This window comes from Hesperophylax consimilis, chromosome 15 (genome assembly GCF_061612785.1).
Source record: "Hesperophylax consimilis isolate HC1 chromosome 15, BYU_Hcon_1.0, whole genome shotgun sequence".
Taxonomy (NCBI): Eukaryota; Metazoa; Arthropoda; class Insecta; order Trichoptera; family Limnephilidae; genus Hesperophylax; species Hesperophylax consimilis.
This window is the reverse complement of record NC_142850.1, coordinates 19,757,929-19,779,319: the sequence shown is the minus strand read 5'-3', so window position 1 is coordinate 19,779,319 and position 21,391 is coordinate 19,757,929. Positions and strand designations below refer to the sequence as shown.

Here is a 21,391-nt window from a genome sequence, read left to right as displayed (position 1 = left end):
CTTGCACTGTTGGTTTGGAAAATATTATTCGATGTTGATGGTTCATTTTCCTTTCCTATTGATTTTCCTTTTCAGGAAGAGTAATTATTTGTAATTTTGTAGGTTTTTGCACGAGGTTACAAGAAGTTTTGGAATGAAATTGTGTTGAAGTCGAACCAATCTTGTTTATCTTTGGTGGAAGAGTATCTTCAAAATTCAAACATTCATTTGGCTTTTGAACGGGCAAATTTTCAATCGCAGTATTATTATTCTTTTTTTGCGATATTTTTCTTGATTTGTTAATCAGTTTGGAACTTTCAGCTTTAACTTTGGAATTTTGTTCTCTTTCAGTTTTTCTAGCCGCTTTTTCGAAGACCAATTTATTTTTTGCATTCATTTTTGCCTCCTCAATATCAAGCCACTCTTTACTAGTCAAAACAAAAGTTTTTTTCATTGTCATATTTTTGGTTTTCCTCTCTGGCGTCTTTGGCCAATTCAGGATATCATTTAATGAAGTATTGTGCTTTGTGGGAGTAACGCGCTGGTTTTGTACAAAGTCGTTATTTATTATTTTCATCTCTGTGGACTTTTGTGAATAATTATATGCACTGCTGCAAGAAGGGATGCTATCTGCTAGCTCCAATTGAGGCGATTCTTGATCTGGCATGCCATTTGACAAAAGGTGGCTGTCATTCGCTCGTTTTTGCAAATCGTTGGCAATTATTGTGTTCAAAGGTACTTCATCATCCGAATCAAAGCATAAGAAATCATCCGATATTCCGGCAAATTCTTCAGCTTCTTCGTTGTCCGAAACTAGTGAACGTTGATCATTTAATTTTTTTTAAATCGTAAACAGTGCTAAAAAATCTGATGATTCATTGTCAAATTGGTGTTTCTCAAATATTTTAATTTTTTCATCACCAACAATCCTTTTAAAGTCTTCGTAGTTCAATAAATTTGTATTTTTTGTGGTTTTTGTGATGGTGAGGTTAATCGAGTGAGAGGATGGTTAGATTTCCCCAAACATTTGGAATAGTCCAATGCATTTGGATTCCAAGGGAAAAGTCCACAAGCTTTAAAACTATTAACTACAACAGTCTTGTTAATAATTTTTTCCAAAACAATCTTAAGGATCGGACCGAAGTCAGTTTTAGTAAGAACTTTTGAAACGTTAGTTCTTCTCCATTCCACAACGGCCCTTTTCCATGCATTTTTCATTGGTTTAAATGCAGAAACATCAGCAGGCTGCAGAATACGGGTTGCATTTGGATATAAAGCTATTAATATTATACCCAATTCTTGACACAGCTGACTTAATTCAAAAGTTGTGTGACTCTTGTGACCATCAAGAAACAACATTACAGGAAATTTAACGTGTGATCTACACATATGCGGATGAAGGACATTTTTTATGTATGAAATGAAGATGTCCCCTTTCATCCATCCATTTTCAGACAATCCTATTCCACATTCGCTTGGTATAGATCGAATGATGTCTTGTCGCATTCTTTTTAAAGGAAAAATTACCATTGGTGGAGTTATCTCACCATAAGCTGACAAAGTAAACATTACTGTTAGACATGATTTACTTGGTGCGTGTTCTACTTCGTAAACATTCCTTGTACCCTTCATAGCCAGAACCTTAGAATTTTTGGGACATAACTGGAAATTAGTTTCTTCACCGTTAAATATACGTTTTGGATCATTTAATATTTCAGTTAAATCGTTTTCATGTAAGTAGTCGTAGATTTGTTGAAACCAGCGTCTTATGTTTGTTTCTGAAACAACCGAGCTCGCTGAAGTTACTGCCTCAGCAGTTCGGGTACAAATTTCAGGATGTCTCCGTAAAAATAATTTATACCATCCTTCCCCAGGGTTGTTGTTAATAAATGCATTTGGTCGAGGATTTTTACTGATAAAATATTGCACGCTCTCCAGAATATCTTCTTTTCTTCGTGGGAAACCTTTCTGACTGCTTGTAATAATCCACCGAACGAGGATAGACTCTTCTTCTTCTGTTAAAACTGTTGCTGGTCCGGGTCTTGTCTTAACATATTTTTCACTTAATCTAAATTGAATAGTAGACCGTGGAATGTTGAATTGTTTAGAAACGGCTTTTTTCGACATACCACTTTTCACAGCATGTAAAGCCTTCTGAGTTCTGCTTGTATTTTTTGAAATACTTTAAATCAGCAGGAACTTTAGGCATTTTAATTTGATATCTGTAAAAAAACACAAACAAAACTAACTTTAATAAATAATTTTAAATCAATTAATGGTGTAAACTTTAGAGTGTGTATCATTGGCAGTGTAAATATTGGCACCCCTATCAGTATAGTGATTGGCATGTGCAGGTTATAGTGATTGGCACTGCTAATAATAATACTTTAATTAAACAAATGTATGTTCTAAATTTTACTGCTGAATTTAAGCAAAACTACATATCAATTGTCTAAAAAAACACAATTTATCAATTATTATATGAAAGTACAGTGATTGACATGCATGCCAATGAATAGACCTCCATACAAATGTAACACACAATCATTGGCACCTGGCAATTATCTTATCCAGGCGCTTAAACTAAATAAGGATGGCAAAGAAACTCACCTTTGGCCTTTATTTACAACACAATACTCTTAAATATATCAATATCTTGTAAAAACTTGAAATAATTATCAATATAATGGAAGACTTACCTTATGAAAACAATAAGAAATTTTGATAAAACGCGATGAGCACTACCCGCGTCCACGGATCACTTGACAGTTGAAAAATTGTGCCCTATGTATGAAATAAATTATGCCCATCTAAAAATAGGATAGTGTGGGAACACAATACGTCTAAAATTAGAATATATTTCTCGCCGTAGCCACTAATATTACTGTTTCAATTCAGGAGTGCCAATCAATGGGGGGGTGCCAGAGATAGTACCGTTTACCCTATCATGTAATTTTTAGCGATTTTTTTTTTGTTTTATCTTAGAACACTCTCGTCCAGGCTGTCACCCAGTGGCAACGCGTGTTCCTACGTCATGTATGAAGAGTTTTCCTCGAGTAACCATTATAAAGTGCTAAAAAAAATAAATTAATTTATGTGTTACAAAATTAATAATTTCGGTGGTGTTTCTCTGTACCTCAGATTCAATGTCGGTACTCTATAAAATATATTCAGTCATTATTTTATTTTAAATAATTCTTTATTTGAAATGTTTACATCTTTAATTTAAACTTTAGACAGATGTCGTAATTTTTCAACCTTACAAACGTTGTTGAAGGAATTTAACACACTACGCCTGGGTAGGACTCAAACGCGATGCCAACTCAGCCACTGACCCGTTAAACGTTATGTTATTTATATTTACATTACTTTTACGTATTCTTTGAATATGGCAGATGGAGTATTGAACAGTCCTGTTCCGCTGAAACAAACAATCTTTATTACCATTATCATTACATAAAAAGGGTAGTTGGTGCCCGTGCTCTTATAACATGGATCTTGTTCACAGTGAAAAGGTCCCACCTTTGCCATAGAATGTTGACTCTCTGCGTCAGAGCTCACAGCTCGCAGCCTGCATGGCTCTCGAGCAGGGAACATAACTTAAGCTAACTGCCCCCTTGTGAGGGTGGAATAATTTCCCACCCTCCGGGGAACTCACAGCCGTCTACTAACCTTGTACCCTGTACCCACCCACTCTACTGGAAGTTTAACATTAGAATAGGTACCGTAAGAGACTGCAGATGCATCGGGGTGAGATGGATAGGAGATACGACGAATGCACGTAGTAATAACTGATATTGAAATAACGCTTGCAGTTACCATCCTGAAGCACGTACAGAATATATTTTGACTCTTCAATAACATCTTGACATTTCTATGTAATAAATTCGATATTCAAAACGGTTCTATGATAACTCAACACACCTAATAACAAATGTAGATCCTAGGAAATAAATTGTACAGCGCCCTTGAGGTGATTTTTCATAAAAACGGCGCTCTACAAATTATCCAATTATTATTATTATTATTATTACCTTTAAAAAGTGATATAAAGTCATTAAAAACGATGAAAAAAAAATTAAACCTAACCTAAACTATCCTAACCTAACCTACTTAACCCAGTTAATAAAGTTTTTGTTTCATCACTTTCCATGACTTTATATAACTTTTTAAAGATGTGATGAATTATCATTTTGATGATTTATCCGGTCACCATTCAAAACATACTCAAGCAAGTTTTTTATGTCAAGATATTATTATTTCTGGTAATTTCAGTTCATAATTATTATTTTAACCAATTGCAAACCAAAGTAATGCACGAAATTATTTTTAATTAATTAATTATTACAACCCTTATGTACAAAATTATAAACATCAAGTGACCTACCTGGTAAGTATGGTACTGTATAATATTTCTGTATATAGCTAGTCAAAACATAGATAATTGTAGCAATGTATTATATATTTGTACAGCGCCCTTGAGGTGATTTTGCACTAAAACGGCGCGATACAAATCATCCAAATATTATTATTATTCCAATGTATCCCAAGGGCTTATATAAAGAGTAAATACAATTAACACACTTTTGTAAAGTGATGTAAAGTCATGAAAAGTTATCAAAAAAAACCAGATTAAATAGGTTACGTCGGGTTAGGTTTATATGCCTTTTCCAATCACTTTTAATGACTTTCCAAATGTATTGACACAGTCCTGAGTAATCAATAAATAGATACTCTGTATAGGTAGATAATCTCTATTGAACACCGAGTTGTTACGAGATCTGCTCCCAACCATCCTCTCCTCATTTCCTTCCCCACTCCTCAACAATATACCCCAATTGGGAATGCCTAGTCCGAATGGCTCTCGACATTCGGGAGAAGTTGAAACTCTTGTGCGGTATTCATATAAAATTTCTTATATTTTATAAGAAATTTTCTTTTGTAACGTTAATGTAATTGACAAAAAATGTCAATTACATTAACGTTACAAAAGAAAATTTCTTCATTCATTTGTTGGTAGTCTTTTACTGATCAATACAATTATCTAAAAAGGGCTCTTTGACTAAACTAATTAATTGAATGAATCATTGTGACTATCAATCAGTGTTGTATTTTTACAAAAGAAAAATACGCCCTACTGTTAAGATTTTAGATAATCAAGAAAAAAGGGAAAAATACGAATGCGTGACCGAAAAGAAATATATTGACAAGAAAAGGTGGACAAGTTTATTTGAAAATTCCAATTGAAAATTTGAAAAGGTCATTCGTTTACTATATTGAATAATACTATTCAGTATATTAGAGTATTTTAATATCTGTTATTGAAGGGTTATTTCATGTAATTCAACACTACATTAATTTATTAATTCGTTGCTTATTGTTAAGGCGATGCCATACGTAGTAATGCAAAATCAGATGTTTTTGTTTTGAAAGTTTGGTCGCCTAGAAAATTTTCAAATGCTTTAATTAAATACTGGGAGTAGAATACATCTTGGCCTGTAAAATAATCGACTATTTTTTAGATAAGTCTTTTGATAAGCCCAGAAAAAATAATGTATAAGGCCTATGAAAACTGCTTTAAAGTTCAAAATCTCCTACCTACGAACCCATTTTCGGTTATGATTTTATTGTATAATGTGGCAAATTAAGTTATTTATAAAATATAAAAAAAAAAAATATTTATGCCTATATTACAAAATAAAATAAAAGGCACTTTTTGGCCATGTTTTTTTCTTGCATAAATCAAAAAAGGCGGATGGTGTTAAGCAGGAATTTCAACCTTATCGCCATCTACGTAAGGGTTGTTATTGATAGCGGCTCAATTTAAAATATTACACGACGTAGTGCATCGCTTTAATTTAACTTAATATCGTGAGTACATTGTTATCTATATTCATATAGATAAGTAGTTTTCAACAATTCACAAGTCACTTTTTAATAATAATATTTGGATGATTTATATAGCGGTGTTTTGTGAAAAATCAACTCAAGGGCGCTGTACAAATATATAATACATTTCTACAGTGAAATACTAAAAATAATAACAAGGCTGTTTTATTAAAAAAAAACTACCTACCTCACTAATCTACGATTTATGAGGACTTATTATCCAAGGGAGTTACGCGGGAACTGAACTGAACTAAACTAGAACTGAAGTAAGGATGGAAAAAAAAATTATCGTCAAAAGCTTTTGAAAAAATATGCGCAAATTTTAAATTTGTATTTTAATGGGCAAGTTTTACGCTTTTAATTCCCTGTTTAATTTTCCACTCTTTAAAATAATGGCCACAAAGGACGATAATATACCTAAGCCTTTGTTCTAAGTTAGGTAGGCTTGTGTGTCCGTAAAAAATCTTTTTTGTATTTTTTTCATTCTTCGGACCTACATAACGGTGTAAAATCAGGAACACACTGCAAAACTTTCATACGAGAGGCAATTTCGTCGGTTTTTATGATCGTCATTCGTATTGGTATATTAAAGGTTTAAAATTTGAACCATAAAAGTTTTAAGTGCTCATAAGTATGGTTCCAGGGCATTCCATTCCCAGGGATTGAGTGATCAGGAAAATAAACAAAATTTAACAATAAAAAATTAAGTGTTCAATATGTCACGTTATTTAAAATATTTGAATGCTTCACATTATGTGTAAGTGCATATGGTTTAATGGGTTAAAAAGCGATTATAAAGGGAAGTAAATCATTTTTAAAGTTCAATTAAAATATAAGAAATAAGGTTGTTAAAAATTTGACGCCTGCCTGAAGAAATTAATAATCTACTGGTATTAACCCAGACTTACCAAGCATGAAATATTTTTCGTAAAGGAATTTTCTTGTTCATTATTTTGCTTTACGGAGCATATTTTTGCAAAATATATGAATATCCTGAAAAGCTAGGATACTCATTAGCCTATTGTTTTCCAGCCTACCCTTAAGGATACTATTAATAAATCATTTCTGTGAATATAACTAATTATTTTTGGAAAACTACGTTCGATGTATTAAATACTATTTGTATGCATTTACAAGCACATTATCTGGTAAGATGGCACAATTTACAAAAACATAATTTAGCCAAAAAAAAATAACAGTTTTTACGAAAATAGAATCACGGCGAAAATGTTGCGTCGGCGATCAATATGTTAAGGCAAAATCAATGGAAAAATTAAATTTATTTTGCAACAAAAATCTACGAATCCAGATTACACTCACAGCCTTTACACAAGACCAATTTGAAAAAATCAACAAAAAGTCGAAGAAGAGAAAAAATATTACTACACAAAATTAATAAAAAAATCTATAACTCATTTTAAAAAAATTATTAACGATTTTCTTATTGATGATGAAATTTTTTCAGCGGACGACATTTTTTATTCCGATGACAATCTTTAAAAATAATAAATTTACCTTTAGTTAACAGTACGATAGAGCCTTGGAAAAAAATATTTGTATGGCGTTCTTGAGGTAATTTTTCACAAATACTATTATTATTTTTACTTATTTTCATCCCTTGTAAGTTCATATATGTTCCTGTTGGTTCTCACCCTTTTCGAAGGAAGATTGTTAACCCTTTTGGGAGATGGGCCGTACGTGAGAAGCGTGCATAGTATGTGGTGTTCGATTAATTACGGTTTCAATTAAAAACGTGGTATAATCACTATCCAATTAAAATCAATTTACATAAATCGTGTTATTTATTCGTACACATATTAAACGGCGACTTTTAAATAATAACTTGACTTGATAACTTAACATCGACAGTGATGTTCTTTGAATCAGGGATAAATAATAATAATATTTGGCTAATTTATATAGCGCCGTTTTCGTGAGAAATCCCCTCAAGGGCGCTGTACAAATATGTTTCATAAATAGTTAGTATTAAAACTACTGACTTAAAACTAGTGACTTACGACTAAGGCCTATAACTACTATCTTAATGACATATATATGTATAAACTTACAATTAAAATTACCATTTCAATCTAATTTTACTAGCGCCAGAAGAAGAAGGTAGTTCTGTTATATTAGGGTGTTTTTATAATTAGTTTTTATTGTTAGCTGGATATACGAGTGTGTACATATTAAATGAATGAAGTGAATGAATGAAATTAACCGTCGATCGATGATTTATCTGCCAACAATTTAACCGATTGACGTGTTATGTTCCAGCTATTGTCCATTGTCAATTGGTAGGCAAGTCAATAGCATTTTGACTTTATCAAGTAGTTGAACGGAATCGCTAGAGAATGTATGTATGTTAATCAACCATTACGGTATAACAAAAGGAAAAAAATGCAATATTTGGATAGAATGACGGATTTATGAAAATAAGTGTGTTTTTAATTTGGATCTAAATTCTGTTGGGCGGGTTATACATCTCAATTCCATAGGAAGTTTATTCCAAGCCTTAGGGGCGAATACTCCGAATGCACGATCACCAAACTTAGTGTTTGGATTTTGCTTAGGTTCTTTCAACCTTCCAATTGCAGATGATGTCGCTGATCTAAGAGTTGACTGCCTTAGAGCAGTATTTTCCGGAATGCATAGCTCAGAAATATACGGTGGCGCCATTTCGTTGATAGCTATTTTGATATTTTTCATCTAAGTAAATCAATAGAGGTGTTATATTCCTAAAATCTAATTAAATGCTTAAATAATTTTGAGAATTTATTAAAAGTTCTGATGGTTTTTTAAACCAGAAGAAGAAAAACTATATATGGTTTAAGATATGATCTGACAGAGATTGGATAACATAAGGTCAACTAGTGTATTGTGTTATATCAGTAACGTCCTTTACTACGTAGTCAATCAATCTACCCAAGGATAATCAGTTAGGTAAGGTTACCATTATTTCCGATGTAACCACTAGAAACCAAAAAAACATTAAAAAACAAAAACTCAAAATTTTTAATCTAAATTTGTCCGATGTAACTGGGTAGAATCTATCCCTGTTTCTTGCCAAGCAATCACTTTCATAATTACAACCATTATAACACATCCCGCCACCGCCCGAACACGTTTCATATGGCTTTAAAACCGCCATAGAGGAGTGATGATTAATTATCCGCCATATTAAAAATTCTGGCGCGCTTTTGCTCTCAGCCAGGAGCTTTGGAAAAGCGACGCGGCGCGGCGCTCGTCACTCGCAATCAAAGGAAGGGAGGAGCTTTTAAAAATGGAACTCGGCGCGCGCGAGTCACGTGTGAGTGATGCCCGGATGACAGAAGTCATTTGCAATTCAGACGGCTTGTTGTTGAAGTCATTTGCCTCTGCTATTGTAATTGTTAAGGAAGAATTGTGATGTCTAAAAATGATTAGAAATATGAGGTTGTCTAGGAGACATTTGCATCTGTTGTTTAGTGGTACTCGGCTCAATATCATCTACATACCTACCAATCAAAATAGCGTGCTCTACAATACAAAATGATTAAAATGGAATGATATGGTTTCTTTTGCGATATTTAAGATCAAATTAATAACAGATGAATTTTGTGGAAGAATTATCAAATGCATGAGTCGGGCCATATCAAGAGAAGGTTTAACAAAGTAGCATATAAGATTAAACGTATAAATATGATGTTTCAGGACGATTCCCCAATAACTTCATAACCATAATTTCAAACACGGGGTATTCTTAGATATTTTGGTTTTTGATAAATTGAAGTAGGTACAATGGAACTTCCTTTTAATATTCCAGACATTTTAGATGTCGAAACATTCCAGGCAAAAGGGCTAACAAGGTTACTCTGACAGGTTCGCAAACTTTCCACATTTTTCAGGAAAGTCCGAAAACTATCAAAATATGTTGAGCGTTGTATTCCTCCGAAGTTTTCAGAATACGAAATAACATTACCGAAGCAACTTAAAGCGCTGTTCAATTGATTTTTATGCCATCGCTCTTTATAAAAAAACCCTTTCGTTTAAGATAGAAATACACGGTAGAAGAGGAGTCGAAAAATCCTCGGTGATGAACACAAAATTGCGATTTCAATCATTCAGACAGATCGAGATGGAAATGGATGGGTTTAATCCATGGAAAGGTACTCCAATAAGACAAAAAGAGATTTAAAAAGGATGGTTGTGTTAAATATAATAAAAATACAAGGCACGTTAAATTCATAATAATCAAAAGGATAGCCATTCAAAAAGTATGTGAACGGCTAAAATATGTCCACTGGACCTAGTTCAGTGAAACCAATATCATCACTTTAATAATTAAGATAAGTTTTTTGTTGCGACAAAAGTCACAATGTTCAGAGGCACGAAACCACAATGTCTGATTGGGAATTACCATTTAAAAAAACTTTTACGTAATCCTCCAAGTGTCACAAATGATACCCTCCCTCCTGTCCTTATGAGTTCGTTTAAAAAAAAACAAATCATTTCTCCCTAAGTAAAAAAAATCAAACGGATCATAAAATTATTTCAAATACCTAAGCCTCCGGGTCTGAGAAGGATAAATTAAGACAGTGTAAAAACTCAAGATTTGTATTATTTAAAAAATACACATTTAAACTATGCAATCGTTTTGGTAAATTTATTTTGTATCAGCTCTCAGTACCATCCCGCAATAACTGTCAGGAAATATTTTAATAACCGGCATGTTACGATTTACAACTTCACTGGAGTTCAGCTGAAACTTCCCCTTTCCGCGGGTCGGGGAAATGGAGGGAAGTTGGGGATGGCGGGCCGTATGGTAATTGGTCTGGATGGAAAAATAAAACTTTAAATATGGAAAACTTAGCCGCCGTCCGAGGCTTAACCCTCAGGCCGCCAGGCGGCGATAAATCGTGGTTATTTGTAACTTATACAAAATTTTAAGCCACATTAAATAATGAGATGGAAAGGTTTTTTGTTTTCTTAGAATTGTGTCGTTGGAGATTTGATGGTGGAGAAATGTTGATGCAATATTCACCTAAAGCGGCAATTTTAACAGAATACACGGTATTTTAGACATAATTTACCCAAAACGTCGCAAATCAGGTATAATTTAATTCTAAGAGCATTTCAAACATATTATCTCCTCTTTAACATGGCATTTAAGATAGGTACCTTAAATATTCCCCTAGCCCGGTAATTTTGACACAATAGTCATCTTACGCGGAATTTCTGACATAATGTTCTTATTCTTCTTGTCAATATGATATTTATCCAACGTCGCAATTCTGATACAATATTCCACTAACGCAACATTCTGACATAATATTAATTTTACACGGGCTTTCCTTCAACATGGAATTTTTAACAAAATAGGTATTTCTAGAGCGTGGCAATATTCTTTAGACGGCGGCCGGGGGGTTAAGGCTGTCGGGAAGGATTCGGTACAACGGGGTAGATTTACGGCCAACACGCTGGCTGTGTCGAAAATAGAAAAAAAAATCCGAACCCCCTGAATTATTCTAGGTCTCGTTTTTCACAGATTTACTGCCGCGCGTAGATTGCTCACGTTCCGTCTAACCAAGAAACTAAATATAAAGAATTTTAGAATACTAAGTAGTTGCATCGAACATTTGGATACACATTGATCGATTTTGTACTAATAGTCATTATATATTCATGTCATTCAAAATAATTGTTGTCATAAAATGCAAACGAGTTACATTATGCCCATTTAAATATCTCATTTTCGAAAAAACATCTCTTTAAGGCAATGCTTAAAAATACGACGTATAACGTCGAAAAGGTTATCTTTACAACGTTATCGGCGTCACTTACTGCATCGAAAAACACAACGAATTTAAGGCAACGTTGACGGTTTTGTGGTACTTAAAATCTCGGAACCAATATTTACCAACAAATGGTGTAAATCCAAAAATTGCATTTACAGATTTTTTCTTCAGGGATCATACCTTATACCTCTGCTATTTCTTATGCTCAGTGACAACATCCCTCACATGTTAGTAATAATAATAATATTTGGCTAATTCATATAGCGCCGATTTCGTGATAAATCACTTCAAGGGCGCTGAGGGATATTATCTCTTGAGTTGTCTATTGGACATAAATAAGGTCGGAGATTATATCTAATTAGAAGCATTCTGAGCAAAGTTGTATTTACATAAATGTATTAATGTAACTGAGCTTATAGCGCTTAGAAGGTCGGTTTAGAATAATTTTGCTTTCGATGCCAAAATATGTTACGTTTCATACCCTTTACCAAAGACCCAATATTGAAGATAAACTGATACATTCACACTACACCTAGACGTACATGAAGTAAACTATCACAAACCTCTTCAATAAACTAATATAAACATATTCTTGTTTACTCCTGTATCACTATAACATTATATCATAAAATATTTAAAAGCCCTTATGGGCGTATAAAATGTATAAATAAATTAAACTGAATAAATTAACTACGAAAACTGAAGTACATTTTCTATGAAAATTCATTCGATGTAGCTTCACATAAACTATTGAAAAATTAATTACTAACTACCTAACCATTACGCCATTTCTCCGCAGGAGTAGGCAGAAAGGATGGATCGTCAAACAACTTGATCTTAGCACACAATTCATGCCTCATTAACATTCGTACATAATCTCACACTATCTTCTATTATTCTGCCTCAAGACAAAGACCGACTCGAGTATCTGATTCACTTGATCGCGCCATGTCTTCTTTGGGCTTTCCCGACTTCTTCTATCATTGATATTTGAGTCATATAATATGATCCTTACACTCCTTTCTTCGTTTATTTGCCCAAACCATTTGAGCGTCTCTTTTTTGATCTTCATTACGCCTTGAATGCTTTGTGAATCTCCACATTTCTAATCACACATGTATTTACCAGACAAATCCCTCAGGGATCTTATTTATATAACGAATCCACGAAATCTACGAATCCATCGAAATGCAACGATTATAAAATCATATCTTAATAAACGTTATATCCATGACGTATGATTTACAAAATGTAAAAACAAATAGCTACTTACTTAATCAATTAACAACAGTAAATTATTATCGTATATGCTGCGCTTCTGACCCTATAATTATATTAATTTCAAACAATGCAATCATTAATAATAATTGTTCGGTTGATTTGATAGCCAACCAGCTGCGGTAGTGAATTGGGCCAACATTAGCTACAAGGGGCGCTGATATTTATGAATTCTATATCGATCAACTGGGTGGGGAGGGTCCATTGATATTGTAAATATGAGATCGGTCGTTTTGATCAAAAGAACTAACAAAATAGGATTATATAGTCAATGTCAAACACATTTATAATAACAAATTCCACTAATGCACATTAAACCAAAGATTTATTGAATGCGTGTTGGCGTAAAATTATTCCTGACGATTATTGTCACCATTTGATTTAGAGCCGGGTAGTACCTATCGAACTGGAAGAATTTGAGAGAGAAACGGTGCAGATGAAGGTTGGGAATTATCTGGCTACTAAGATCAAGTTAGTAAATATCCCTACAGTCGGATATGATTTGAGATTTTCAAGACCGAAAGTATATAATCGTGATTATTTTTTGGGATACTATGCCGCAATGCGCTTCCTACAAAGAAGGAGGAAGAGCAACACGGCATGATACCCTAAAAATGAATCACGTTATTTATCTCTATCGTCACAACTCTAAGGTTCAAATCCCGGCGTGCGCAGGTAAATTTTATTTGATTGATTTGTGTTATTTCACAATCTAATAATTTTAAATAATATAAAGTATATTTGCTGCACGTCCAGAGTGTAAGACGCTCAGAGAATCGCCCTGGTGTAAGACCAACATTCAGAATTGAAACGTTGCTTGAATGGCTTTAGTCGTGTTTGGTGACAAGATCTGAATAGCCAGGTACTTCCCACAATTCGTTTCCCTATCCCCTCCCCCTTCACAGCCTCACTACATATCGCTATTGGGGATGACATAGTCTAATTGGCTCCCGATGGTTGGGAGCAGTTGGGACTCTTGTGCGGTATTCACATTAAAAAATATATATAAATTATGAATATATTTTTTAACAATTATTTTCAAATGCAAAGGTCAATATTACTTCTACTTAAGGATGTGATATTATTTTCAATTTAATCGAACTAAATCTCGTCTGGGTATCGATTCTCCAATTCAGGCCGCTCGCAATCGCCGTCAAAAGTAAATACACTGGTCGACATTCTTATTCTTGAGTCTCGTCGAAGGTACATACTTACATGAAAGTCATTCCACTCGAACAATGAAATGGTTCGAGTGGAATGACTTCGTCGATAATCGAGGCCCAGGTCTCTAAATATGTAACCATCATGAAGACTTTTGAGAAGCCAAATTTGTTGATCGGTGATGAAACTCAATCTTCCATTCTTGCCACATGTCCTGCCCAGTACCCAGCAGAGTTGTCCAGGTTTAATAAGTTTTATTACTGGCGGCATTTCAAACAGTTGTTTGATTCACAACACAATTAAAAAAAAATGCTGACCTGATTTCTTCAATACATATATGGGCGCCGCCGCCAGATCTGGATGTTGTAATGTTGATTGATATGTACGAGGCCCTTATAGATATGACTTTACAGCTTTCGTAAGGAACCTTTAAAAATTAAAAAAGTGCCGCCAACAGAATTATGATGTAGTTATAAGACCGAATGCTGTAGGAATGAGATCCCTGATGCGTATGTGTGGTAAAACCATGTGTGAGATCCGCAATGAATGCAAGGCTGACGTAAGCGTAATGAGTAAAATTAAGAAAGGGACGCTTTGATAGTTTGGGCATGTAGAGCTAATAAGCAAAGAAAGTAGTGTAAGGAGAATATATGACGAAAATGTGAATGGTATCCGAAGTCGGGGACTCCCGAGGAAGACATGGCACGATCATGTGAATCAGATACTTTAGTTAGGCCATGTCAAGAGTCAGAATAATAGAAGAGTATGTATGAGACAGTCCTTATGGGCGGAAGGAGAGAGGCTCCTCCGATTACCTCTCACTCCAGAAGATAGGTGGAAACTTGAGTGGCAAATGGCCAACGTGGGAAATGCCCATCTCATACAGGACCCCACCGAGAGACAGCCTGAGTTCTCATTGCCTCGCAAAACCTGGTCCGCCATCAATAGGTTAAGGTGCTCCCATAGCCGCTGTGCCCACATGATGCACAGATGGGGCCTTAAAGAGTCGGCGATGTGTAAATGTGGTGCGGTGCAGACCACCGAACATGTGGTCAACGAATGCCCGCTACATTCATTCCCCGGCGGGATTGATGAGGTCCACATGGCGACTCCTGAAGTCCTAGACTGGCTCGCATACCTAGATGTCCCCCTCTGACCCCCCACCATACGAAAGAAGATGTATAAGACGATGCATGAATGTTAATGAGATAAGGATTGTGTGCCAAGACCGAGATGTTTTGCGGTCCCTCCTCTCTGCCTACCCCTGCGGGGAAACGGCGTGATGGTAAGTTAGTTATAAGAAATTTTACAATGAAATTGAACCGATTCCGAAAAATTAATATTTAACAACAAATGGTACCTAATGGTAAATGGTGAAAAAAATATATCAGCGAGGTTTTATTTTATTGATCCCATCTAGTCATCAAGTTCAACGTAAATTTGTATGGCAGATAATTCAATATTCATCCCACTTTACATTTTCATCGGTATTCCTCAATAAATTGCCATTTCACACCAGACTTGAATGAAAATGAGAAATTTCAAATTTATGTAAATGACCTTTTTAAGACATTTTCAATTTCAACAAGCAAAATTAATTTAGAAAGCCTTTTTACCAACGATAAAAGAGCAATGTTATTTGAATTGAAATATTATTACCACATAAAGTTAAGAATATGTCGTAGATAATTTTTTTTAATAGTGTCGATCTAATCTGACCATTTGTCGGATTCTTTTATCCGAACGACATATAAGTCGATACAAAAATCGGCCCACGTCAAAGTAAATGTGATCATTCAACGTGATATTTTATTGATTAAAAATTATATTTTATCGATTTTAATTCTTACTTGAAGAGATTTTACCACAACAACGCCAATTAAATTTTACGTAATTTCCATTGTTCTTGGTACAATGACAATTAGGGACAGTGACAAACCAACTTTTGAAAAGTGATAAAAAGTCATAAAAAAATCAACCGGGAAAAAAAGATTGTTTGACAAAAAAAAAAGTATTTTCATCAATTTATCGTTCGATTGAATCTTTCTCCAGAGGAGCTGGAGTCAAAACCTCTAACAACTGAGCCAAATCTCGATTGGGTACGATTGATATTTCGTATATTAACTGCTCTAATGTCATCCATTTTCAGAGAAATGAATATATGTCTGAGGAAAATACGTGATTGCCACGAAGTTGCGAAATGCATTCTCATCGACAACGAATCCATTTGCCGAGTTTCAGCTCGATCAAATATAGAGAAATGGGTTAATTTCCACTTTCAAAATTTGCATACATTCAATTATGAAAACAAAATAAAAAGTGATTTTTAAAAGTGAAATAAACTAGTCTAATGTAACCTATAACCGAACCGATAAAAAAATTTATTTCATCACTTTTTATGACTTTATATAATTTTTCAAATGTGTCACTTATCCTGAATTGTCCGGTTACCAAATATTTAATAAAGAAGATGTATATTTTTGAAACCATTTCTGCAAACCGATTGGCTAAAGAGATGTATTGCCGATGTTACATTTTTAATGAGATGATAAGATTTATGGCGCGTTAAAATAATTTAAAAAAATGTTCTTTGGTAACACAAAAATGCTTATGTACGCAAAAGCTACTTTCTTTTGAAGCATTTAAAATGGACTGGATGTAAAAGATTTTCTTTTTTGTTGACAGTCAAAATATTCCATTTAGCGTGGTGGGGATTTGAAGTATAGTGCATTTGAGTAGCACGCGCATTACGTATGCAAATTGAAGGCTTTGTAACTGTCCAAGCCAAGCAATTACCATTGACAACAAGAGACAGTTGATTACAAAATGTATTGCTCTGCACACAGTACATACACGAGTAGCCCATTACCAGGGAAAAATAAAGTTGTAGGAAAACTTGTTATACGTAGGTAATTAGCTCTTCCAAATCCATACTTGTAAATGCACTTTAGAAGTCATTAAGTTATTCTATCCTAGTCTGCCTAAATCATCCACCTTCCCGTAAATAAACTGTTATGTATTCTCTTAGTGTCCGACTTTGCTTATAAAAAATGTTAATAATATTATGTTGATATGTTTTTACTCAGTATCACGCTCATTGATCAAATGCATTGTACATATAGTTTTGAAGATTCACGGGTGTGAAAAGTTTGTTTATTGTACCGTATCCACAGATCTTATCAGCAACATCAATAGCAACATCAGATTAGCAAAATCAAGATCAGCAACATCATCAGCTGTAGGCAGACTGATGGAACCTAAGCCCAAGCCAAATACTAGTTTGGTGATCGCGCTTTCGGAGCAACTGGGCCGAAGGTTTGGAATAAACTTCCTCCGGAACTAAGATCCATAACAAGTTCAACAGAATTCAGGTCTAACTTAAAATCTTTTTAAGCTGTCATAATCTTAAATTAATAATAATAATAATACTTGGATGACTTGTATAGCGCCGTTTTTGTGCAAAAACACCTCAAGGGCGCTGTACAAACTTAAAATACATTTCTACAGTGATCTATGTTATTACTTAACTATTTATGGAGAAAATATACAGTACAATACTTAACTGGTATGTCACTTGTAAATTAAATATACGATTCCTGAAAGAGAGTCTAATTATATCCAATTATCCAATTATGTCCTAAACCCTGTATCTAAATTTCACTAATAAACAATTAGTTAATGTTAATTAGGTGTTAATCTCAAGTGACCTACTAGGTAAGTATTGTACTGTATATTATCTAGATATATAGTTATTAATAACGTAGATCATTGTAGAAATGTATTATATATTTGTACAGCACCCTTACTCACGAGTACTCGATTAATGCAAAAGAATATTCGCATCTGATCTATAAGGATTGGTTTAAGTAATCAAAATGAAAGAAGAGTCAAACAGTCATATGTTATATTAAAAATAAAAACATGATAAGATTAAATACAGTATGGCAAAAAGGACTTTTCAAGGTTATAATATGTTATGATACCGATTGTTTCTTCAGCGTGGTAGACAAAAAATGTTACTCCAGCATAAGTGGCCTTGTCAAATCATGACTCCACGACAAAAGCCCGGAGCGCCCAGGCTCGGAAGATGTACATATATACAAGAATCCAGTCTTCATTTTCCAGTAATGATGGCGTTATTCACAAGTATCAGTCCAGAGGTGGCTCAAAGCTCTCGGCCGTCGTTCAAGGAAAAAAAACTGTTGACTGGGTTCGAAATCCCAGGTTCGGTGACTAGTTCACAGGTTTGACAATCATCAAAACATCCAATGATGACGATGGTAAATGCTTCAATGGTGGAATTGTCACACACCGAAACCAAATATAACATGCATGTAAAAGGATCCACTCAACTTGTTACAAAATCCTTTTCGCAACAGTCACTCTAAACGTAGACAAAATACCAGATGCTCGTATTGTATGGTCAGTGTAGTTGCATATTCCAGTACTAATTAAGTTATTCTAACCTAGTCTACCTATTTTGCATTACAATGAGATTAGAGGTTACCAAGCGCGAGGTCCTTGGCCAAAGGTTAAAGGTTTTAACCGCTCTCAGCACTTCTCACATTAGAAGCTTTGGGTACGTAATTCTATTTTCCAAGTTCAGCACAAGTAATTTTCCACGCCATCGAAGTTCAAATAAAATATTTATTAAACTTACCCAAGATATTTGTTATTGAGACATCAGTTCTTCAACCTGGAACATAGAAAAAAACACATGATGAGAATATTATACTACGTTATTTCAAATAATCATTTTAATTTCATATTCAGGCAATTTCCTTTATTATGTGAAATTTGCAACTAACTTGTAGAAATGCAACTCCAATAATGAATGATTGGGATCAGCATTTGATTAATGTTTAAAAAAAAGAAGTTTGCAAAAAATTGGTATATTATTCATCTTTTTTTATCGAAATCGGAGTGAATACATTGGTACTTGCTTGGTAAGTTATAAGAAATAAGTTATGTGCTTAGTTAAGAGATCGTAAAAAAAATTGTTAATCAATGAAATTAAGTTTTTTTTTTATTTCAGTAAATCAAGAATGGGTAAGGTAGTTAAACAATGTATTATTTTAATCTCTACTGATTAAACATTGATTTGGTAGGTTTTTTTAAAACATTTTGACATAAGTATTAAAATTAAAGTATAGGTAGAATTTAGAAATAATTTGCATGACACTAATTGTAAGTCATTGGTTATACGTCGTTAGTTACGTAGTTTGTAAGAAAAATACTCAGATAAAATTATAGTTAAAGTTTTAAAGTTAAAGTTCTCCCACGTGTTTTTTTTCAATAACGGTACTATGAAACCCTTGTCTTATAATAATTATGTCACTAGTGTAGACCGTGAAAAATCACGGGATATTAGATATAATTCCAATGTTGAAAAAGGAAAACAATTTTTTTTCTGTTTAAACATTATTATAATAATTTGACTAGTCGATAATTCTATATAAATATTTTATACATTTGTCCTTGATGTGATTTTGAACAAAAACGGCGCTATAAAAATCATCTAAATATTATTATTATTATTGTTAGAGAGACGATCAGAAATTTACCTTTCGAATGAATACCGTTAGTATCTTGTTTTTAGTTAGCAAATAACGCGTTTTTGAAAATGAGAAAAGGGCAGACCTTTGAGAAATCGAGAAATTCGATTTCACTTGTCAAGATTAACCCTCAGAAAATTATAGAAATGAAATAAACATTTCAAGTAAAGAATTAATTTTAAAACTGATTTTCTGGGAAAAATTATATTATATTATTGTAGGTAGATACTTTGAGCACTAAACAAGTACAAAATAAATCTGTTGAAAATATAGGTAGCCGGTAGGAACTTAATCAAATGATCGCTTTCTAACATCAGTTTCCATCATGAAAAATATATTTAGCTTTAGAATAAACCCCAGTTCTACAGTTCATTGAAGAAGAGTTGCAGACAGACACACAACCTAAAATAGTATTTTGATGAAGTGAGTACCTATTCAGAAAGCACTTCCAAATTATACAGAATATTATACGAGCGGATACCTACTTTCAATCAAGTAATTTGCAGGCTCGATTAACAATTAAACTGCAGGCATCATAACCGTTCAGTCTGGCATAACATGATACAAGGGAAGTTAGCATAGTATAACGCTTATCGTATCTGAGACGCTTATCGAGCCCTAAGGGTGGAAGCCAGACACGGAAGCGGTAGCCGGAATTCCATATTCCAATAGGGGTTGCTATCGATGGCTAAATGGGTGGGTATGATAGGCTTCAGGGGTAGGAGGAGGCTGGGAAAATTAATTTAGGTACCAGACCACGCATCCAATATCGACAGGAGTCCGAGATAACTTTGTTAGGGAAAATATTTCACGGCTTTTTCAAATGGCGCGACAGGAAATGTGACGTGTTTAAGTTATGAAGTTGGTAACCAAAAACTATAAGTAAATAACTAACTAACTAACCATCACGACGTTTCCCGCAGGGGTAGGCAGAGAGGACGGACCGCCAAACAACTCAGTCTTGGCACACACTCCTTGCCTCATTCACATTCATACAAACTCTTCTATTATTCTGACTCTTGACATGGCCTAACTTAAGAATCTGATTCACATGATCGTGCCATGTCTTCCTCAGGCGTCCCCGACTTATGCTACCATTCACATTTCCATCGTATATTCTCCTTACACGCCTTTCTTCGCTCATTCGCTCTACATGCCCAAGCCATCTAAGCGTACCTTTCTTGATCTTACTCACTACGCTTACATCAGCCTTGCACTCTTTGCCGATCTCCACATTCCTCACACGATCATACATGGTTTTACCACACATGCGCCTCAGAGATAAATAGATAGGTAAATATATGTATTTATTTACATATTAGATGCCCATATGGGCTTTTACATACACGTGATAATATTTCTCATTAGTATAAAATAAAGTCGCTATCCGCGTCTGTCTGTTTGTACGCTTAGTTATTCTAAACTATGGAATGGATTTTGATGAGCTTTCACTATCATTTAGAGAATTTCTCCCGGAAGGTTTTTATAAGTAAAACATGCATATTAAATAGAACGTTGAGAAAACTCGATATTTGTGGTAAAAAAAATATTTTTGGGCGCTTACATTGCTAACGCTGGCTAAACCTTGTGAGATACATCAAAATAACATACTACAGAAATGTAAATCTTAAAAAGGCCTACAGAAAACTATGGCATGGTATATGTCTATCTCCTAAGGATAACCCCAAGCACCTCCGGGTACACGTCAGAGTGTATACATAATAATTCAATGGAACGGTAATCAAAAGTAAT

At 34.2% G+C, this 21,391-nt stretch overlaps 1 protein-coding gene across 1 annotated transcript; it reads right to left on the bottom strand.

Moving 5' to 3' along the window:
• Window positions 1-927: 927 nt before the first annotated feature.
• On the bottom strand, window positions 928-3,015 carry LOC149417452 (uncharacterized). Its single transcript, XM_089640584.1, has 2 exons — window positions 3,011-3,015; window positions 928-2,140 (listed from the first exon to the last, which is right to left on the bottom strand). Exons 1-2 carry the CDS (start codon window positions 3,013-3,015, stop codon window positions 928-930), a joined length of 1,218 nt encoding a protein of 405 aa, XP_089496710.1.
• Between the last annotated feature and the right edge of the window lie 18,376 nt (window positions 3,016-21,391).